This window comes from Pan troglodytes, chromosome 6 (assembly GCF_028858775.2).
Source record: "Pan troglodytes isolate AG18354 chromosome 6, NHGRI_mPanTro3-v2.0_pri, whole genome shotgun sequence".
Lineage (NCBI taxonomy): Eukaryota > Metazoa > Chordata > Mammalia > Primates > Hominidae > Pan > Pan troglodytes.
In genome coordinates this window covers 13,864,625-13,883,647 of record NC_072404.2, presented here as the reverse complement: position 1 = coordinate 13,883,647, position 19,023 = coordinate 13,864,625, and the positions used below count along the sequence as shown (strand labels likewise).

At 35.7% G+C, this 19,023-nt stretch overlaps 1 protein-coding gene across 6 annotated transcripts in view; it reads right to left on the bottom strand.

The window, feature by feature from the left end:
• Nucleotides 1-19,023, bottom strand: part of GLCCI1 (glucocorticoid induced 1) — a 120,450-nt gene that overhangs the window by 76,861 nt on the left and 24,566 nt on the right. For all 6 annotated transcript variants that reach the window (XM_518970.9, XM_009452644.5, XM_009452643.5 and 3 more), the window contains exon 2: nt 8,465-8,616. In XM_518970.9, the coding sequence (XP_518970.5) occupies nt 8,465-8,616 (152 nt within the window). The remainder of the gene's footprint in view (nt 1-8,464; nt 8,617-19,023) is intronic.

The following is a 19,023-nucleotide window of genomic DNA, read 5'->3' as shown; positions in this document are numbered from 1 at the left end:
ACTCCAGCCTGGGTGACAGAGCGAGACTCCATCTCAAAAAAAAAAAAAAAAAAAAAAAAAAGAATAAAAAGGCAACCCACAGAATGGGAGAAAATATTTGCAAACCATGTATCTGATAAGAGATTGATATCCAGTATATATAAAGAACTCCTAAAACTCAACAACAAAAAACCCAATTCAGAAACAGACAAAGGACTTGAATAGACATTTCTCCAAAAAAGAAATACAGATGGCCAAAAAGCAGATGAAGTGATGCTCAGCATCATTAATCATTTAGAAAATACAAATCAAAAATCACAGTAAGATACCAGGGTGACTATTATGTTTTAAAAAAGGAAAAAAGAAAATATTGGCAAAGATGTAGAAAAACTGGACCCCTGGCTGGGCGCAGTGACTCATGCCTGTAATCCTAGCACTTTGGAAGGCCGAGGCAAGCGGATCACAAGGTCGAGAGATTGAGACCATCCTGGCTAACACAGTGAAACCCCGTCTCTACTAAAAATACAAAAAATTAGCCGGGCGTGGTGGCGTGTGCCTGTAGTGCCAGCTGCTGGGGAGGCTGAGGCAGGAGAATGGCGTGAACCCGGGAGGCAGAGCTTGCAGTGAGCCAAGATAGTGCCACTGCATTCTTGCCTGGGCGACACAGCGAGACTCCATCTCAAAAAACAAACAAAAAAACAAAAAACAACAACAACAACAACAAAAAACAACTGGACCCCTGTGCGTTGCTAATGTGAGTATAAAATAGTACAGCCATAGTGGAAGACAGTACGTCAGTTCATCAAAAATTTAAACACAGAATTACACTATGATCTAGCAGTTCTACTTCTGGAAATATATACAAAAGAACTGAAAGCCAAGACTCGAAAAGATACCCACACACTAATGTTGCTAGCAGCATTATTCGCAACTGTCAAAAAGCAGAAACAACCTAAATGTCCACCCATAGATGAATGGATAAAGAAAATGTGGTATGTATATCTAATGGAATATTATTCTGCTTTAAAAAGGAAGGAAATTTTGACACATAGCTACAATGTCGAATCCTGAAATCATTATACTAAGTAAAATAAACCAGACAAAAAAGGAAAATACTGTATGATTTTTCTTATATGAGGTTCCTAGAGTATATTCACAGAGACAGAAAGTAGAATGATGGCTACCAGAGGCTGGGGTGTGGTGGGGAGGATGGAGAGCTAGTATTTAATAAACACAGAGTTTCAGCTGGAAAAAGTAAAAAAGTATTAGACATGGATGGAGATAATGGTTGTACAATAATGTGAATGCACTTAATGCTATGGAACTGTACATTTAAAAAATGGTTAATTCATTTTCACTCATGGTAAATTTCATTATTTTTTTTTTGTGGGAGGAGACAGAGTCTCACTCTGTTGCCCAGGCTGGAATGTAGTCACATGATCTCGGCTCACTGCAACCTCCACCTCCTGGGTTCAAGCGATTCTCTTGCCTCAGCCTCCTGAGTAGCTGGGATTACAAGCACAGGCTACCATGCCTCCCTAGCATGTTATATATATTTTACCACAACTTTAAAAATAGAAAAAAAAAATGAGGTAGGGATTTATATGTTATAAGGAGAGATGCCCATGATCCATCAAATGGAAAAAGCAAGTCAGTAATATGATATAAAGTATGATTCCATCTCTGTGTGTATATGTCTAAACAATATATTTCTATAGGTACAGAAAATTTCTCAAAATATGTGTCCCCCAAAAACCTGTTAATAATACTTTTTTTAAGTAGTAGGCCTAGGGAGTTAGTGGCTACTATTCATGTCCTTCTATATTATGGATTATTTTGCCATCAAATATATGATGGATTATTTTACCATCAAAAAGCATTATTTTTAAAACAAAATCAGATAAAACCCAAAAATACATAACCTGAAATATTTACTTCTTTTAATTTAGCTGAATTAAAAACATTCTGGGATGATTATAGAATGTCTATAAATATATCACTAAGCATCCCTGCAAGAACTGAGAAGCACAGAGATTTTATAAGATATTATGACAGGATGCTGACCTTGGCAGGGAGCAGATTCCTAAAGTGGAAATTCTATGTTTAGGCAAGTGACTTTTTTCTTTTACAAGTTATATATAAAAAGCATTAAATCCATCATTTTATTAGAATATAAATCTAATCAATAGCATTTTAAATCCTCATTTAAAAAGAAGAAAGACGCAAGAAGGCAGTGGTGGTTTCTCTTGTTAAGACTGAATACATTCACTTGCAGAAAGCTTGTTAATGAAAATTAGCTCTGTAGATTAACACCATCATGTCTTCTAGTTTAATAGACATTTCAAAAGAGTTGATATTTTGAGACTGAGGTAGTCTGTTCCAGGGGCTGTTTTGGATGGACTACTCATACAAAGAAAATCGCATCTAACTGTATCAGAAAAAGTTTAAGGCCTATAAAACTCAAATAAAGGTATAACAGGAAAATAAACTATTAAAGATACAATTTTTAAATGTTTAAATAAGATTAAGAAAACAAGTTAATTAAGCAAACGGCAAAACTCTAAGAAAAAAAAAAACCACTTCCAGTGCTCAGGTTTTTTTTTTCATTCTATTTTGATACTGATTTTATGTCCACACTGAATCTTTTGAAAAGCTTTTAATTAATAAAAATAACATACTATGCTCTGAAAGGCCTACAAAAATTTGTTTAAAAGGGTTATACTTTGCATATTAGTAAAGACTAGATTATAGGATAGTAACTACACAATCTCCAAATCCAAATGACTTAAAACTGCAAAAGTTAATTTCTTGCTCACACTACACGTATGGGTCATTAAGAAGGCTATGCTTGTCACTGTCAGTGATCCAGATGGACAGAGTAGGAGTGAACAGTTACTTCCCTGTCAGAGAGAATGCACCAGTTTTTAAAGCATCTTCCCAAATCAAGTCTCATGGCCACACTTAACTTCAAGTGGGCAGAGAAGTAGAATTCTATCATGTGCCCAGGAGAGAGAATGCCAATATTTATGAATAGCTCTAATCATTACTATACCTGGGAAGTTGTAGGAAATACCTCTGATTATTGCTGTATATATTATTTTTATTACTTGACCACTTTACAAAAGAATATATATTACTTTCGCATTTAAAAACACATTCAAACACAGAATTTAAAATTTGTCCAGAGACTACACCTCAGACTATGGGGTGAAGACTGATGAAACATTACTGTTTTATTACAGTAACCTTAATTGCAAGTTCAATTTTAAGAGTTGGTAATGCATTTTTTGTTTTAAAAAGGTTGTATCTGCAAGGCTACAGTAATAAAATATTAAATTTCACAAATGGATTTTAGTTTTTCTTTCTACAAGGCTAAACAGATGACTCTAAATAACCAGCAGTGATCCATTTCTTCAGAGGCCTTAAAAATGTAAAGCTGTATCTTATAATCCTCAGAATAAACGTGTGAATGTGCAAATCGGGTATTACTAACTTCAATTTACAGAAAAGAAAGCTTAAGACTGGGTCACAAAGCAGTTAAGTCAGTGGGTCATGAATTTTTTTTTAACATTTTACTAATAAAAATTTCAAACAGAACAGTTAAAAAAAAAACTGTTCAGTGAAGGCCCATAAAGCCAATACTGAGCTTCTCTAAATAACATTTTGCTCTATTTACTCCACCAGCTATCTATCTAGGTATCCACCCATCAATTGATCTTATTTTTTATTCATTTCAAAGTTGCAGACAGCAGTATACTTCATCTCTAAACATCTGAGTTCAGTATTTGTTTTCTGTTCATATTCTGTATTTTTAAAGTTAAAGTTATACAGCAAAATGCACAAGTGTATACTTGGGTAAGTTCCGATAAATGAATTCGCCAACATAACCCAAACTTCTATTAAGACATATAACACTGGCCAAGCATGGTGGCTCATGCCTGTAATCCCAACACTCTGGGAGGTCAAGTCTAGTGGATCATTTGAGGCAAGGAGTTCAAGACCAGCCTCTCTACTGGTGAAACTCCACCTCTACTAAAAATACAAAAATTAGCTGGACGTGATGGCAGGGGCCTGTAGTCCCAGCTAATTCCCAGCTACTTGGGAGGCTGAGGCATGAGAATTGCTTGAATCTGAGGGGCAGAGGTTGAAGTGAGCCAAGATCACATCACCGCACTCCAGCCTGGGCAACAGAATAAGACCCTGTCTCAAAAAAAAAAAAAAAAAAAAAGATACACAACATTTAACTTACAGAAATAGAGAGTAGAATAGTGGTTATCAGAGGCTAGGAGTCCTTGGGAGATGCTGGTCAAAGGACACAAAATTTCAGTTACAAGAAACAACTTCAAGTGATCTACTATACATCATAATGACTACAGTAAAATATATGGCATATTTGAAAATTGCTAAGAGAGTAGATTTTAAGTGTTCTCACCACACATAAAAAAATGAGGTAATGCATATGTTAAATAGATTGATGTAATCATTTCAAATGTGTGTGTGTCTACCATGCTATACACCATTAATATATAAATAATTTTTACTTAATTAAAATTAACTAATTTTTTAATTAACATTTTCATTATCCCGGAAAGTTCCCTCAGTGGGCCTTGATTTGAATACATGATCTGGTTCCAAAGTCTACAATCTTTTCACAACATTATGCTACTTCTTTTTAATATGTAAACATACTAAACAATATTAATTTTTTTATGTCAAGCTCTCAATAATTAAGGTAGTTGAAACAGAAATATAAAAGGAAAAACACCCTCAAGACACCCTCCACCAAGGCCAAACAAACCAGGTGTTTAATGTCTGTAGCAAGCTGAGTATACCACCTTCCTTCCACCAATGTCCACTACATAATTCCACTACATAAATAAAACAAGTTCTTCCCACCCTAAGAGTTCAACAGCTAATCCAGGAGAAATGGATGTCGCCATAAAAAGTATCTCATATGTTCATCTCTTGTATCTTCAATTAAACTAATAAATAGTTAGGGAAGGACCATTTCTTACGCTTGTGAGGCAAGAAGTAGGTTAGTAGTTAGTGGTTGCCATAAAAGGCAATAGACAGCTGAAGAAAAAAAAGGAAACGCTTTAGAATCAGCCAGGTCTGGGTTCACTGTCCTCACGCTTAATACGTACTACGTACATATTACATAACGACGTAATATGTATGTAGTACATATTACATAATGACGTAATATGTATGTAGTACATATTACATAACGACGTAATATGTATGTAGTACATATTAATGTACAGCTATGTAATGATGTACAAATTACTTAACTTCTCTAAGCCTCAGGTTCCTCATCTGTAAAATGAGCCCTATATTTTACCTTCTTTTCAATGTCAAACTTCTCAAATAAATGACCTACATCCAGATAGATGCAAGCCAGACAAGCCCTTATCCTGGACCTCAAAATTCAGGAGAAATTCATCTGGCCTTCTAGCAGCCATGTCCCTCCCCATGGGATAAGAGACCTTGGGAGCAAAGAGCATGGACGTTATGAGCCCATGCCTGGCTGTAGAATATACTCCAGGTAATCTAAAACCAGGAATTTCCTGAACAAACAGCAGTAGGCTTGGCTTCTAAGGTCTGCAGACCCATTCCCTGGTTCTTGCTTTTTGAGGATGGCACTTGAATGTGAGAACTGGTGGGTCCAAGTGTATGTGTAAAGCCAGCTTAAAGTACAGAATAGATTGCAGGGTAGGAAGAGAATGGGACTTAGGCTCAGACGAGGTGGGCCTAGTGGGCTTGGTGGGCCTGCCCCATGTGGACATATACCGGCATGTAACTCTGAAGAATCTGAGAATTCTTAGTTTAAACCTCATCTTCCAGGTCCATATGAAGATTATTCGTCATTGGGTAGTGGGGGGAGGACAAAATGTATTTTACTCAATAATTTGTTCATTTAACTTACGTACATATAGTATATTGGTCTTTATATTTGCTGCAGACCCTGCAAATGTTACAAGCGGGCATGTCTACATATACTACTAATAACTTAAATGTGTATATAGTATTTGCCAAATTTACCTTCAATATTATCATACTTAATCACACAGTAATATTATGGGTTACGTTTTATTAACCCCACTGCACAGATAAAAAATCAGACATGTGTAAGAAACATATCCAGCGTTCTTTTCTTCTATCTCCACATCACTCTCTTAACTCTCAAATAGCAGGGTCTCCTACTCTAGCATTATCTCCAATACTGCACTCTCCAAGACAATGTGCCTCTGATCCCTAAATGTGGTCCTTAATCACCATGACCTCTCTTTAGCATCTGATACTGTCAACAATTTTTTCCTTTCTTAGAATAGCTTTCTCCTCTGACTTCTAAGGCTTCACTATTCCAGTTTTTCACTTAGCCTTTCGCTGTTTCTCTGGCTTCTCTTCTTTTTCAGAATTTTTGTGAAGAGCGAATAAGATAATATTTCTGGGCCAGGAGTGGTGGCGCATGCCTGTAATCTCAGCACTTTGGGAGGCTAAGACAGGTGGGTCACCTTTGGTCAGGAGTTCGAGACCAGCTTGACTAACATGGTGAAACCCCATCTCTACTAAATACAAAAACTTAGCTGGGCATGGTGGCAGGCACCTGTAATCCCAGCTACTCGGGAAGCTGAGGCAGGAGAATCACTTGAACCTGGGAGACGGAGGGTGCCGTGAGCTGAGATCACACCATTGCACTCCAGCCTGGGCAACAAGAGAGAAACTCCTGTCTCAAAAAAAACAAAACAAACAAACAAACAAAAAACTAGATAATGTTTCCCTCTCGATAGTGTCAGCAATAGCATTCATTTCATATGTTGGTTTGGTAATCTAAAAAGAATAGCTACCATTTTTTAGTGCAGTGTCACAGCACTAGGTACATACATACATATGTATGTTTGTATTATCCTATAATCCCAGTTCAGTAATAATAAAAATGGAGCTTATATTGGTTAATAGATTAGCCTGTGTTAGAAATCTGGCTCCAACACTTTCTAGCTCTATGCTCCTAAATAAATCATTTAAGTTCCCTGAGTGACTGCTTTTCCATCTGTGTAATGTTGCAATGGTCTTTTGAGAATTAAATGAAACAGGTTATAAAACAAACAGTACATGGTACACAGTTAATAAATATTAACTCCCTCCTCCTCTTGCTGCTTTCAGATGAATATATTAGTTTTTTTCTTGTGTGTGTGCACCCTTCCAAAAACTAAGTCCTCCATCACTTGACCTTCTTCTTTCATACTCTATAAGTACATTTTTTTAAATTTTTTTCTTTTTTAAATTATTTTTAAATTTTATTTTCTATACCTACATTTTATCATATTTGTGAATCTAACTCCTCTAGAAGGATGGTTCTGAATTAATTATCTGTGTCCAGATCTCTAACTGTCCAGGCCCACACCTCTAAGTTTTGCTAGTTATTTCTATTTGGAAATTCCACTGCCTGCCATATTAAACTTATCCTCTTCCTCACTAAATGAAGAATGGAAATCAAAAGAGTAGAGCAGCATAAAATATTACAAGGACAGAACTGATGAGACAGATGATAAAGAAGAAGCCAATTTCACAGTTTCAAGCTTGCCTGAGAAAATGACAAAACCTGAGAAGCAGCGTTTTACAGATCACGTCCAAAACTCTCTTTTTCCTCAGTCTTCAGACATGAAACTCTAATTATTCTATTTCCCTAACCTACAAAGCCCAAAATGTTCTCTTTCCTTTGGATGCCCTCACATTTACATACTCCATTCATCTAACGTCGAATTATACACTGTCTTCTTTTACCAATTTTTATAAATGTGTATCTCATCTATCTGACTGTGCTGCAGGTTTTTTAAAACCAATGACTATCTCTTATATTTTTAGTATTCTTCTTTATGCCAATAAATGCTGATTGACTACTGTTATGAAGGTATGGTCAAGAACTCAGATAATCAGGAATAAAGATGTTTTCAGATTTTTTTTCTGATGTGGAGGAAAAGCTTTTCAAATCAAAAGTTTGGAGATCCTTCCAAAAACAGGGAAAATGTGACAGTTAATTTCTATTTCCCTCTGAAGGCTTTTAGTCTTGGTTTTAAACAGAAAAAAATAAATTCTCCAACATAGATTTCATTAGGCATTTGTTACTACTTTATAAATTATTTTCAAGAACTGTGCAAACTCTTCTTAAAAAATTATATTTTCTAAAATGGTTACCAGTCATTTTAATTTCTATTGGAAAGCAATTCTTAAAATTACAACGTGTCTACAACCATGTAATACAGACTGATGTGCTATTTAAGTATTAAAGAGTTTCAAAACTTCTAAAACCCAGATGACAAAAAACAATTACTGCAAAGTTTATTTAAAACAATGGATTTTTCCTTTCTTCCTTGGTTGGATGTATTTCAAATTTGGGGAAATTTGATTATATTACATTTTCTTTACTGTGATCAAAACAGAAGAAGTGCAGGGTAATAATCTGATTTTGATTTCCTGATTTTACCTGAGTAGCTTTGTCTTTCATGCATGAAGGGTAGTGAACATGAGGATCCCGTGGCCACTGTCCCGTGAGGTAAGGTCCTGTTATTGTATCCAAAGAGGAGGTTCGCCTTATTGTACTAGAGGTCCGAACTTGCTGAGATTTTGCCTTGTCCGCTACAGAAAGTGAAAAAAAAAGATTAATCATTAATGAATAAAATAAAATTTAAAGTTATCTAACTTCATAGTTTGTAGAATGTCATCGTGTCAATTTTTCCTGTGATATATATATTTACACTAATAGCCCTGTTGTATGATCAGATGAAATGTATGAACCATGTCCCAAGGAAAATACATTCATGTTAAATCTCACATACATTTCCAGGGCTCCCACAGACCCTATGAAGCCCATCCATTTTATATAAATCTGCATATCATCTCATTGCCATTATTTTAATTAAGACTCCCATTCATGTCTCACCTGAACTGACAGTTTTCTAACTGCTATCCCTGTATCCATTTCAACTAAATTTTACAGTGTCATACCCAAATAGAAAACATTTCCATGGTTAGTCATTGTCTTTAATTTAAAGCCTAAATTATTTAGTATGACATAATAAGCTTTCACGATTTGGGAGCCATATACCTCAATGTCTAATATCTTACTACTCCATAATCCCATGCTAAGCGTCACATGAATGGCCTGTGTTTTTCCAAAGGTAAAATACATTCTTTCTGCCTCTGTACATTCTACTTCCTGAGCCTAGAACTCTCTTTCTTGTTTACTTGACAAACTCATTTATCTTCAAGACCAGTTCAGATGTCACACCGCCTCTGTGAAAGTTTCCCTAATGCCCTTTCCTCTCGCCTTCCTTCTAAGATATACTTGCCTGTCTCTGCTTTCATGGCACCCTAAGCCTGTTTCTCTCTCCCATCACAGCATAAGTTTAAACCCTACAGACTAAATAGGAACCAACATTCAATACTCACTTAATGAATTCACAGCTATACAAAAATAACATGTATAAATAACTTTATATTTTAATTCAACTTCCTCATTCACAGATGAAGAATTTGAGTCCTAGAGGAATACTGAACAAGAGATGCAAACAAGGGACAGAGGTAAAAAGAACCCAAAATCTATAGACATTATACACAGTTCAATCAATCTGCCATAACAAACTATGATACTTCTCCTTCTCATAGGGGTATCACAAGTATCTCTGTTAAAAATTAATCACACTGAACACCAAATCTACACATATAACTATAGAGGATTCTCCATATATCCATCCTAAATAATTTACTACTAATGTGCATTCTATGATAGAATCCAACAGATTTACAGGTTCCCAAGGCTAAGTCTTTTCAGAGTCATATCTCACATCAAACAAAATGCCTTCCTCTTTACAGAGGGTGAAGAAACATTTATTATTGAATGCTGTCCTTTACCTTCCTGAAATCAGAATACATAGTTTACCAGAAAAACAGAAGAAAATGCATGTTATCATATTATGCAGATAATAGCTTAGAACTGCAGTTTTTATTTTTTCCTTTGACCCAAGAATTGATAGAAAAGATCTGAAAATTACCAGATTTCCTCTTTATCTGTATTACTTTAGCTCTAATTGTATTGTACTGAAGGCAGAGAATCTAATGGAACCCATTTCTACTCTTTGGAATTACCTGAAATTTTCCCTGTGACCAAAAGCACGGTCATTTTTTATAAACGTTTCATGAATTACAGAGAAGATATTTTGTTTTCAGAATATATAGTTCCTTGTCTTATATATCAATTGAATTAAATTATAGAATATAGGAATAATTATCAGTTTTATCTGTTACAGACTTAGAAGAGTACTCTAAAAGCTTTAAACTACTATTGAGTTCTAAAAATTCTCTTTATTTTTTGCACATTTTTGACCTTTATATTTTAGTTCTATATTATTTAGCACATATAGATTCTTTTTTTTTTCCTTTTTTTAAAATTATACTTTAAGTTCTAGGGTACATGTGCACAACGTGCAGATTTGTTACATAGGTATACATGTGCCATGTTGGTTTGCTGCACCCATTAACTTGTCATTTACATTAGGGATTTCTCCTAATGCTATCCCTCTCCCAGCTCCCCACCCTATGAGAGGCCCTGGTGTGTGATGTTCCCCTTCCTGTGTCCAAGTGTTCTCATTGTTCAATTCCCACCTATGAGTGAGGACATGCAGTGTTTGGTTTTCTGTCCTTGTGATAGTTTGCTCAGAATGATGCTTTCCAGCTTCATCCACATCCTTGCAAAGGTCATGAACTCATTCTTTTTTATGGCTGCATAGTATTCCATGGTGTATATATGCCACATTTTCTTAATCCAGTCTATCACTGATGGACATTTGGGTTGGTTCCAAGTCTTTGCTATTGTGAATAGTGCCGCAATAAACATACGTGTGCATGTGTCTTTATAGTAACATGATTTATAATCCTTTAGGTATACACCCAGTAATGGGATCGCTGGGTCAAATGGTATTTTTAGTTCTACATCCTTGAGGAATCACCACTGTCTTCCACAATAGTTGAACTAGTTTACACTCAAACCAACAGTGTAAAAGCATTCTTGTTTCTCCACATCCTCTCCAGCATCTGTTGTTTTCTGACTTTTTAATGATCGCCATTCTAACTGGTGTGAGATAGTATCTCATTGTGGTTTTGATTTGCAGCCAGAAGAGAGTGGGGGCCAATATTCAACATTCTTAAAGAAAAGAACTTTCAACCCAGAATTTCATATCCAGCCAAACTAAGCTTCATAAGTGAAGGAGAAATAAAATTCTTTACAGATAAGCAAATGCTGAGAGATGCTGTCACCACCAGGCCTGTCTTACAAGAGCTCCTGAAGGAAACATTAAACATGGAAAGGAACAACTGGTACCAGCCACTGCAAAAATATGCCAAATTGTAAAGACCACCGATGCTAGGAAGAAACTGCATCAAATAACAGGCAAAATAACCAGCTATCATCATAATGTCAGGATCAAATTCACACATAACAATATTAACCTTAAATGTAAATGGGCTAAATGCCCCAATTAAAAGACACAGACTGGCAAACTGGATTAAGATTCAAGACCCATTAGTGTGCTGTATTCAGGAGACCCATCTCACATGCAGACACACACATAGGCTCAAAATAAAGGGATGGAGGAAGATATACCAAGCAAATGGAAAGCAAAAAAAAGCAGGGATTGCAATCCTAGTCTCTGATAAAACAGACTTTAAACCAACAAAGATCAAAAGAGACAAAGAAGGCCATTACATAATGGTAAAGGGTACAGATAGATTCTTGACACCAACATTACAGCTTATATGCATCACTATTATAATTTGTCCCATTAATTATTTTTGAAATTTTATGATACTGAATATTATGACCCCCTTCTGCTTTCTTTCTGTTAATTTACATGGTATGCCCATCCTAAAAGATTTTTTTATGTGTATCATAAAACAAAGTATGTTTTTATACTTTTTGAAAAAAACATTGTAGTGAGCCTTCTGGTTGTAAAAGGTGAGCTTATCCCACTTATATTTATTGTTATAAGAAATTTGGTTTAATTTGTCATGTAATTTTTTCCTATTTTGGAATGTTCCTTGCTAATTGCTTTCTGTTTTATTGTTTGTTTCTTCTCCCTTTATCTTTACCTCCTCCCCACATCATAGGTAACTTTGAAGATACATAAACTGTTTCTAGTTCTATTAATACTACTAGAAGTTATTTATATTAACTTTTTGAATATTTTTCCTGGTTATAAAGGCAATACCTACTAATTTTAGCAACACTGGGAAACAGAAAATTAACATCTCCCATTATCTGATTTATAGTAATTTGTTTAAAATTTTAAAGTTTACTTTAAATTCCTTCCACCGTGAAGAAACAAAAGACAACAAACTGTTGAGAGGCAAAGCCGACATTTATCAGTTGACCTCTAAATTTAAAAGGCCTATATAAAGGTCAGCTATAACCAGATAAGGAAACGCCATTCTAAGTGAATAACTTGAGCCTCTACTTAAATTGCTCCAAACAATTTGAAAAGCTGTATGTAGTCCATTTAATTATTAAAACTCCTTTTAGTTTAGTAAATAAACAATAGGAACCATTTTAATGGTTTTTTTGAAGGGGTGGTGTTAAATTTATTTTATTTGTGTTTTCTACAGACGGTCTAGTTCTGTCACCCAGGGCTAGAGGACAGTGGCATGATCACAGCTCACTGCAGCCTCAAACTCCCAGACTTAAGTGATCCTCCTGCCTCAGTCTCTTGAGTAGCTGGGACCACAGGTGTGCATCACCACACCCAGCTAATTTTTTAAATTTATAGAGATGAGGCCTCACTATGTTGACCAGGCTGGTCTCAAACTCCTGGGCTCAAGCGATCCTCCCACCTTGGCCTCTCAAAATACTAGGAATACAGGTATAAGCCACCACTCCTAGCCTTGTTCTTTTTAGACACAGGGTATTGCTCTGTCACCCGTCCAGGCTGGAGTGTACTGGCGTGATCGTAGCTCACTGCAGCCTGGAACTCCTGGGCTCAAGCTATCCTCCCACGTCAGCTCTACAGTAGGTAGGACTATAGGTGTGCACCACCACATCTGGCTAATTTTTAATTTTTTTGTGGGGATGGGGTCTCGCTGTGTTGCTCAAGATGGTTTCAAACTCCTGGCCTCAAGCAATCCTTTCCCCTTAGGCTCCCAAAGCACTGAGATTACAGGTATGAGTCACAATACTCAGCCCATTTTAATGTTTTATAATGAGTTAAATATATAAATAATCTATAAATGAGTCCCTTGGTCTGTATAATAATATTCTAATCTATACTTTTACTTATTTACTCTATATTTACTTAATTTTTCTTTTATTATATTTTTAATCATTGAATCTTTACCTATCTCTTTAAAAAGATCACATGCTCTACCCTTAGTGTTCACTTTCTATAACTACTCTGTCAGAACTATGGTCTTCAAATTATTTTTACTAAGTGTCCCTATTGGTAAATATATAGGCATGCAGTAATGTGTAGCTGCTTATTTATGAACTGGATATCTATGATATTGCTAATATTTTATATATTATAAGACAGAAAAATAGAAATGTATATGTAGAAAATAAAAAATAAAAATACATAAATTATATTTTCTTTCTGTATCTCAAAAAATAAATTTTGGGGGGCAACAACCTATTCAACAACCTATTTAGAGACATTAAAAGCTTGACTATACACTCTAGAAAATATCCTGCTGCCAAAAAGTCAACCAGTTCTTTGAAATCTGTGATTAGCAGCTAAACTTTTAGATCTAATAAATTTAAACATGTACTCAGCTCCTTCAAAAGGTCAGTAGCTATTAATAAATTAAGTTCTGGCCATGGCAATAAGAACCTTAAAACCTAAATACAAAACACTCTAAGGTAGAATGCTTAGGAACACTAGAAAGTAAGAAAGACAAAGTACACTATAGCTTCTTTGGAAAAAGACCCAACCACGCAAACAAGGCATTTTGCATGCAAATAAAAGTTAAAAGTAGTTACAATAAAAGCTACCTCCTGAGCCTGCATGGTGGCTCACACCTGTAATCCCAGCACTTTGGGAGGCCGAGGTGGGTGGATGACCTGAGGTCAGGAGATTGAGACCAGCTTGGCCAAAATGGCGAAACCCTGTCTCTACTAAAAGTACAAAAATTAGCTGGGCGTGGTGGAGGGCGCCTGTAATCCCAGCTACTCAGGAGGCTGAGGCAGGTGAATTGCTTGACCCGAGAGGCGGAGGTTTCAGTGAGCCAAGATCACACCACTGCACTCCAGCCTGGGTGACAAGTAAAAAAAAACAAAGTAGGTTCTCTTATAAAATGAAAGTGCCAGAGTAAAATTAAATCAGACTGCTCTAATATATGTTAAATTTATATTTTAATAATTTAATTTCATTAAATAATTTAACCCTAAGTCTGAAAATTTTATAAACTAGCTATAATATTCTACAGCTACTTTATTTATTTATTTATTTATTTATTTATTTATTTGAGACAGAGTCTCACTCTGTCACCCAGGCTGGAGTACAGTGGTATGATCTCGGCTCACTGTAACCTCTGCCTCCCAGGTTCAAGTAATTCTCATGTCTCAGGCTCCCGAGTAGCTGAATTACAAGTATGAACCAACATGTCTGGCTAATTTTTGTATTTTTTGTAGAGACAGGGTGTTTCACTATGTTGGCCAGGCTGGTCTTGAATTCCTGACCTCAGGTGATCTGCCTGCCTCGGCCTCCCAAACTGCTGGGATTACAGGTGTGAGCCACCATGCCCAGCCTCTATAGCTACTTTATAAAACCTTTATTTTAACAGGTAGTCAAGTGAGTTTTTCATGATGTTTAACTTCACTTATTCATATTAATTCAATCTTCATTGAAATCAAAATACCAAATTCATCAAGATCAGACTGAATACAAGACATTAAGTTGCTTTTCTTAAACTTCAAAATATCTGGAAATGATATAGTTCTTAATCTACCTGAGATCAAAAGTAGCCATAAATAAATACAGGTGGGGAATTTTCCTGCTATTGGTTCACTAAGGCTAAGCATAAATTTCCTAAAGCTCAATTTTATTAATAGAAATTTACTTCATTAATTCTGTAATGAGAATACCTTGAAAGCTATAGTTTTTAATGTATCATCACTACTAAGATTAAGTAATTTTCTCCTTGCCTTGCAGTTATAGACAATGATTTTCAAAATAAATTTTTAAAAAAAGGTAACAAAATAAATTTTTAAAAAAAGGTAACAAAATAACTGAGAATACAAGATATGGAAAGGTGACTGGTATGTTTTTCTACCCAATCTAATGTACATTAATATTTATCATCCAATAGAATTATTACTAGATTTAGTTTTCCTAAGTTAGCATAATCTAAGCACTTCAACAGCCATTAATAGTCTTCCTCCTTGACATATAAAATGATGAAACATTAGCCAAATACATGGGCCACGTAAAATAAAATCACCAAATTCAAATGAACTTCCGATAAGTGACAGGAAGGACACTAGTTGTGAATATGCTATCTGAAATAAAACCAAAGAGCAAAACTGAAGCTCTCTCAGTGTGGGTAGAATCTGAAATACTAATCAACCAAACCTGGAACCCTGCCACAGAAGCAATCTAGAAAACATGCAGAAATGACCATATGGCTGCCCTGCAGAATCTGGAAAGAAACCAATCAAGAAGCTGACAAGAGAAACAAACATGCTTCTGACCAAATGAGGCCTGACAAAACTCTGTAACCTGAGGTCCATCAGGAAAAACAAACAAACCAAAAAATGTAGTCAGGCAGCTATTTAGGCATGATTCTCTAGGTTACAGCTCACCCAATAAACTTATGTCAAATGACACATAAGACATTTAGAAGGAGGCCTTCAGTCTATTTTCAAAGAAAACTCAAGGGAGTATCTTTGCATCAAGGTTGAAAAGAAAACTTCACTAATATGGCTACAAGAAGCCTGGTAACAAGCACTGAAAAAGTACACAACAAATTAAGATGGAGCTCTGATATTTGGAATACTTTTTTTTTTAAGTACATATATGGCAAAAGATTTTTTTTGGGAGGTGGCAGAATGATAGTCCTTTAACGAACTTTAGCAAAGTAGTAATTAGTAGAAGGAGATTCATCAGCCTTATAAATTTCAAATGAATTCTGTTAATGAAATTCCAAACATCTAAAATCCACTATGACTAATGAGTTCATATACTAAAGAAGTAATCACAAAGTATTAGCAACTACAAAAACGACTAAAATAACTGACCAAAGGTGGAAAGTCATATTGTAAGCAAAAGGAACACAAATATTCCTAATCAGAAAACAATATTTCACAAAATTCTGTGAATTTAACTTCCAGTTAAAGCACCAAAGCTTGGAAAATTTTTTATCAAATGAGACAGACTCACTATTACATCTCAATTTATAAAGAAAAACTGTTTTTAACAAGAGCACAACAACAAAGGTTATAAAATGGGCTCTCTTTTCTCATTTTTATTTTTTTTTAATTGAACTTAAAATTTATTTTATTATTTTTTATTATACTTTAAGTTCTAGGGTACATGTGCACAACCTGCAGGTTTGTTACATATGTATACATGTGCCATGTTGGTGTGCTGCACCCATTAACTTGTCATTTACATTAGATATATCTCCTAATGCTATCCCTCCCCACTCTCCCCACCCCAGGACAGGCCCTGGTGTGTGATGTTCCCCTTCCTGTGTCCAGGTGTTCTCACTGTTCAATTCCCACCTATGAGTGAGAACATGCGGTGTTTGGTTTTTTGTCCTTGCAATAGTTTGCCGAGAATGATGGTTTCCAGCTTCATCCATGTCCCTACAAAGGACATGAACTCATCCTTTTTTATGGCTGCATAGTATTCCATGGTGTATATGTGCCACATTTTCTTAATCCAGTCTATCATTGATGGACATTTGGGTTGCTCTGTCACCCAGACTAGAGTACAGTGGCACGATCTCAGCTCACTGCAGCCTTGATCTCCCAGGCTCAGATGATCCTCCTGCCTTAGCTTCCCGAGTATTTGGGGCTACAGGCACATGCTACCACACCCAGCTAATTTTTGTATTTTTTGTAGAGAACGGGGTTTTGCCATATTGCCCAGGACGGTCTGGAACTCCTGGGCTCAAATGATTTGCCTACCTCAGCCTCCTAAAGTGCTAACTAATATTACTGGTCAAACACCTTGATCATTAAAGTAGGGAATAATTTCCTCAATATAATGACACATAGGAAAAAGCATTTTCCCTCAAAATTTGCTATTTATTTAATAAGAAATAAAGGTAACAAATAGAAAAATATTCACTCTTCTAGTAGAGGATACTACTAAAATTTTTCACTTGCTTTTACTTGGGATTGATGTCCATACATACAGAAATACACAGACATACACAAAACACAAACACATACACTCACATGCTCTCCCTATTTGTCCACGTAACAGTTTCACTTCAAACACTGATACACAAACACAAACACTGTTAGTGTATTAAGTGAAACCATTACCTGGACAAATATGGAGAGTGTGTGAGTGTGTGTGTGTGTGTGTTTATGTGTATCTCTATGTATATCTATGTAATATATGTAGCATTTTCTGTCCATTAAATAGAGTAATAAGTCAATATTCAAGACAGTTCCTTATATAAAAGTTTTGCCAACGTATTCCAACAATATGAAGATGCTGGCAGAATAGATTTTAACGACAGACAGACAGCAAGGAAGAAAGGTGCTACACTTGAATGTGCCCTCCAAAACTCATGTTGGAATTTAATTGCCACTCTGATGGTATTAAGAGTTGTGACCAATAAGAGGCAATTAGGCCATGAGGGCTCTGCCTTCATGAATGCATTAATGTTATTACAAGAGTAGATTGTTATTAGAGCTAGGTCAACCCTCTATTGCTCTCCTGCCTTTCTACCTCTGTCATGGGATGACATAGCATGAAGGCCCTCACCAAATGCTAGTACCTTGATACTGTACTTCCCACTCTCCAGAATTGTGAAAAATGAATTTCTTTTTTGTGAAAGTGGCAGAGTAAAATTAAATCAGACTGCTCTAATATGTAAGTTAAATTTAGATTTTAATAGTTTAATTTCATTAAATAATTTAACCCTGAGTCTGAAAATTTTATAAACTAGCTATAATATTCTATAGCTACTTTATTTATTTATTTATTTATTTGAGACAGAGTCTCACTCTGTCACCCAGGCTGGAGTGCAGTGGTGTGATCTCAGCTCACTGTAACCTCTGCCTCCCAGATTCAAGTGATTCTCATGTCTCAGCCTCCCAAGTAGCTGGGATTACAAGCATGAACCAACATGTCTGGCTAATTTTTGTATTTTTTGTAGAGACAGGGTTTCACTATGTTGGCCATGCTGGTCTGTAACACTCTGTTATAGCAATACGAAACAGATTAAGACAGTAGCCAAACAAAAGATTCAAGGACAATACAGATGGTTCCACATTTATGATATTTCAACTTAGAATTTTTTGACTTTATGATGTGTTTATCAGGATATAAACCCATCATACCTAAGTCAAGAAGCATTTGGACTTATGACAGTTTGACTCACAATTTTTTGACTTTACAATGGGTTTACTGGGGTATTAAATGCATATTTGACTTAAAATATTTTCTTTTTTTTTTCCAGGATGTAACCCCATTGTAAGTCAAGGAGTATTGGCATCTACAACATAATAAAGTCACAAAATATCTCCACAAAACACCAAATATAAGTGAGTTGGGAGAAAGCATAAAAAAGTATTGGGCCGTAGTGGTATCAGCATCTGTGTGAGAGACAGCAAAGGAATGTACCCAGGCTTCTGATGGTCCAGAGAACACAATCCACTAATGGGTAAATGTAAAGGGCCAATCTAGAATAGTAGCCAAACTGGGAGGGGATTCCACACAATCTGATTTGCAAGTGAAAGCAAGAGGACATCAACTCAATAAAGTCTGAGATACTAGAGCAATATGGCTATGCTCAAATCTAACAAAAAAGAACTGCTTCCAA